Source organism: Rattus norvegicus, chromosome 1 (assembly GCF_021556685.1).
Source record: "Rattus norvegicus strain SHRSP/BbbUtx chromosome 1, alternate assembly SHRSP_T2T, whole genome shotgun sequence".
In the NCBI taxonomy this organism is placed as follows: Eukaryota; Metazoa; Chordata; class Mammalia; order Rodentia; family Muridae; genus Rattus; species Rattus norvegicus.
In genome coordinates this window covers 169,657,013-169,660,573 of record NC_141534.1, presented here as the reverse complement: position 1 = coordinate 169,660,573, position 3,561 = coordinate 169,657,013, and the positions used below count along the sequence as shown (strand labels likewise).

The following is a 3,561-nucleotide window of genomic DNA, read 5'->3' as shown; positions in this document are numbered from 1 at the left end:
TAACACCCTATTGATGAAGATACCACATACTTGAATTAGAGGACACAGAAATCAGGCTGGTAGTGACCCAGAAGCTTTCTCCTTAGTGGCTAGTTTCCATGGCTCTGGAAGGTGATGTGTATCCTATTCTTGAAGAATAGTAGTCAGCAACCTGACTCAGATGTGAACACTGCAGGCTGCAGTAACTACTGACCTGGCAAGATAGATCCGCTGGTGCCAACAGCAGCACAAATGTTATAGGAGTAACCAACCACTTTCTGCTTGGATTTAAACCTGACTCAGATGTGAACACTGCAGGCTGCATTAACACCTAACCTGAAAAGGTAGAGCTACTGGAGCAGTAGAGACACAACCACTTTCTGATTAGATTTAAGGTATTCACCAAAAAACAGAACTCATTTCTAGTACTGTTAAACATGCAAAACCAGTGGCTGAAAGATTCATAGACTCTAAAAGAGAACCCAATATTATTATTCTGCTAAATAGACCGTTAAATTTTCTCCTAATTACTTATCTTTATACCAATATATTAATGCATTTCTCAAACCTCATCAAAGTAGACAGCTATTAATACAGAGAAGCACAGTATGTAGAGAACAAGATGGTGTGGAGTGCTTGGCCCTAAATGGGATATATATCATTCATCTTTCCCTCAACATTCATAAAATGTCTCAGAAGAAGTGGCAGGAAGCCTATAAGATCCCAAAGTGGTGAATGACTGCTTCAAAACAGTGTTTTCCAGATACAACAAGGCTATTGCACACAATTCACAGTTGCTATGACTGCATGCACAAGATCTACACAAGATCAAGCTTGTCAAAATCCAAGTATGGATAGAAGAGGTAGTCATGAAATCCTTTTCTCCCACCTGAAGAACTCTCGCCAATCTAATGGCTATATGAGGAAGAGAGAGTCAGTTTTCTTAAAGGATGCAGCCTCTGATGGGTACACATGCTCTGAGCATGTCCCTACAAATGGTACATGCTACCAGTATCGAGTGGATCCAGTGGTTTAGAAAAGAAAAAGATCATATAAGATTGAGAAGAGAAGGTGATAGTAAATGTAAGAAAGATTTTAAAGGAGAGGGTGAATTATAGATTTCTTTCAAAACATATGAATGAATGAAATTCTCAGACAATAAAACACAATTCCATTAAGAAATTTGCTTGCTTTATACAAAGAGCAGGAATCATCCAGTATGAGAAAAAAATTCCATTTTCTTGGGGTCAAGAGAGAAAAGGGACATGTATTGCTGTCCTAAATGTGTGATAGAAAATCTAGAAATATGTTAAATATAAAAAGAAGTGATACCACTAAAGAAAGCAGATAATAAAAATCACACATGTATCTGTTTTCAGTATGTCATAAACACACGTCATTCAATAGACACATAGATATAGAGAAATGTAGTTTGATACTACAACAGTTTTCTTTTCTCTACTTAAAAATAAATATTTTAATTTTATTTATTTGTTTGGCAGAATTTCCATACATAAGTTATGTATTTACAATATTCTCATTCTCCCTTTCCTTCCTCCAATTCTTCCTGTGTTTCTTCCACTCCTTATCAAACTCATAGCCTCTAATTGTTTAATTATAATCATTACATATGTGTATATGCATTAATAAATACAGGGTGCTGAGATCATTTGCTCAAATGTGTTTAGGACTGACCTCTTGGAATTGGCTAGCCTTTTCTAGGGGCCTGGTCCCAAGATCAAAAGAGTATTTTACATATCTATTTCTTCAAAATTACTATAGGACATATTGTCTCTTTCTTGGTATAATTATTACTTAATTGATAAGTAAATATAAGTTGTAATTAGTTGGAGAACCAATACATTTAAAAGAAGTTACTTCCAAGAATACAAACAACTGATGGACAACTACACAATTAAAGTAATTCTTAACAGTATAAGAATGAATGGTTATATTATTTATCTAAACAATTTGTCATAGCTTATGTTCATCTCTACTTTTAAAGAATAAAAAGTATATTGCTAAATTAAACTGGATTTTATGGTGCCACATATGAAAGGTCTACATTACAAAATGTAAAACAGAACAAGAAGTATATGTGTTTTATTTGCACAAACCTTTCTTGACCTTGTATTTTACTGGATGGGTAAAATCTGATTTCACCATAGCTTCTAAATGTGAAACTATTGGTTTTCCCACTGTCTACCTATTATAGATCTGGTACAGGACTCCATCCCACTAGGCCATGTTCTTTCTCCCCCGGAACACTTGGATGATCCGTCTACGTATCGGCTTGGTCTTCACACTGTAGACAATGGGGTTTAGCACAGGGGGAAGGAGAAGGTAAATATTAGCCATGAACATGTGCACAACTGGCGATAAATGTTTCCCAAATCTGTGGACCATGGTGGCACCAATGAGAGGAATATAAAAGAGAAGCACAGCACAGATGTGAGAGAGGCAGGTGTTGAGGGCTTTGAGTCTCTCAGCTCTGGAGGCAATGCCCAGCACTGTCTTCAGGATGAGTACATAAGAGAAGAGAATGATGAGAGCATCAAGCCCTAATGTGAGGATGACAACAATGAGGCCATAGAGACTGTTGACGCGGGTGCTGGCACAGGCTAACCTCATTGCATCTTGGTGAAGACAGTATGAATGAGATAAGACATTGGAATGACAGAAGGGCAGCCGCTTTATAAGAAAGGGCACAGGAAAGACAACACAGACTGCCCGGGCCAAAACAACTAGTCCAATCTTTCCAATAAGGCCATGAGTGAGGATGGAAGCATAATGCAGTGGGTCTCGGATAGCCACAAATCTGTCAAAGGCCATGGACACTAAGACTCCAGATTCTACTACTCCAAATCCATGGATGAAGAACATCTGTGTGACGCATGCATCAAAGGGAATCTCAGGGGAATTGAACCAGAAGATACTGAGCATAGAGGGCAAGGTAGACATGGAGAGACTAACGTCAGTCAGAGCCAAGATGCAGAGGAAGTAGTACATAGGCTCATGGAGGTTCTGCTCTACCTTGACAACTGCTAGAATGGTACCATTTCCCAGGAGGGTTAGCGTGTAGAGAAATCCCAGGGGAAAGGCCATCCACGGGTTCTTGTCTGGCATCCCTGGGATGCCCGTCAGAATGAAGCTATGGTGATTGGTCTGTGAAGCATTTGAGTTCATCTTGGTAATCTCACCACGGGCTGAAGCTGGTCTCCTTCACTTGGCTCACAGCTCCTAAACTGAAAAGATAATTTCATATAAGCAAATGATTTAGTAAACACACAGAGAGAACAGTTAGTCAGTAATGGCTAGGTAACTTTTGTTCCACTTCAAGTTTCAGCTTCCTGGATAAATGCAGACTTCCTTCTCTTTATGTATATACTTCACTATGCCCCTAACCCACTGTCTTCATGATGTCGTGATAGACACATAGTGAATTCACAAATGTCAAAAATATAGTTTTAGAAACTTAGTCGAAAGGTAGCAAAGAACAGAGAATGATATATATAAAAATTTATACAAATTTTATTTCCATAATCTCTTGATACACCAGAAGTCTGGGAGCCAAAACTGGAA

The 3,561-nt window shown here is 38.4% G+C and overlaps 1 protein-coding gene across 1 annotated transcript; it reads right to left on the bottom strand.

Moving 5' to 3' along the window:
• Nucleotides 1-2,217: 2,217 nt before the first annotated feature.
• Nucleotides 2,218-3,165, bottom strand: Or51h1 (olfactory receptor family 51 subfamily H member 1). Its single transcript, NM_001409141.1, has one exon. It carries the CDS (start codon nt 3,163-3,165, stop codon nt 2,218-2,220), a length of 948 nt encoding a protein of 315 aa, NP_001396070.1.
• Between the last annotated feature and the right edge of the window lie 396 nt (nt 3,166-3,561).

Bases quoted from the DNA above. Each gene is read 5' to 3' on its own strand.
- Or51h1 (NM_001409141.1), bottom strand. From the start codon at position 3,165: ATGAACTCAAATGCTTCACAGACCAATCACCATAGCTTCATTCTGACG.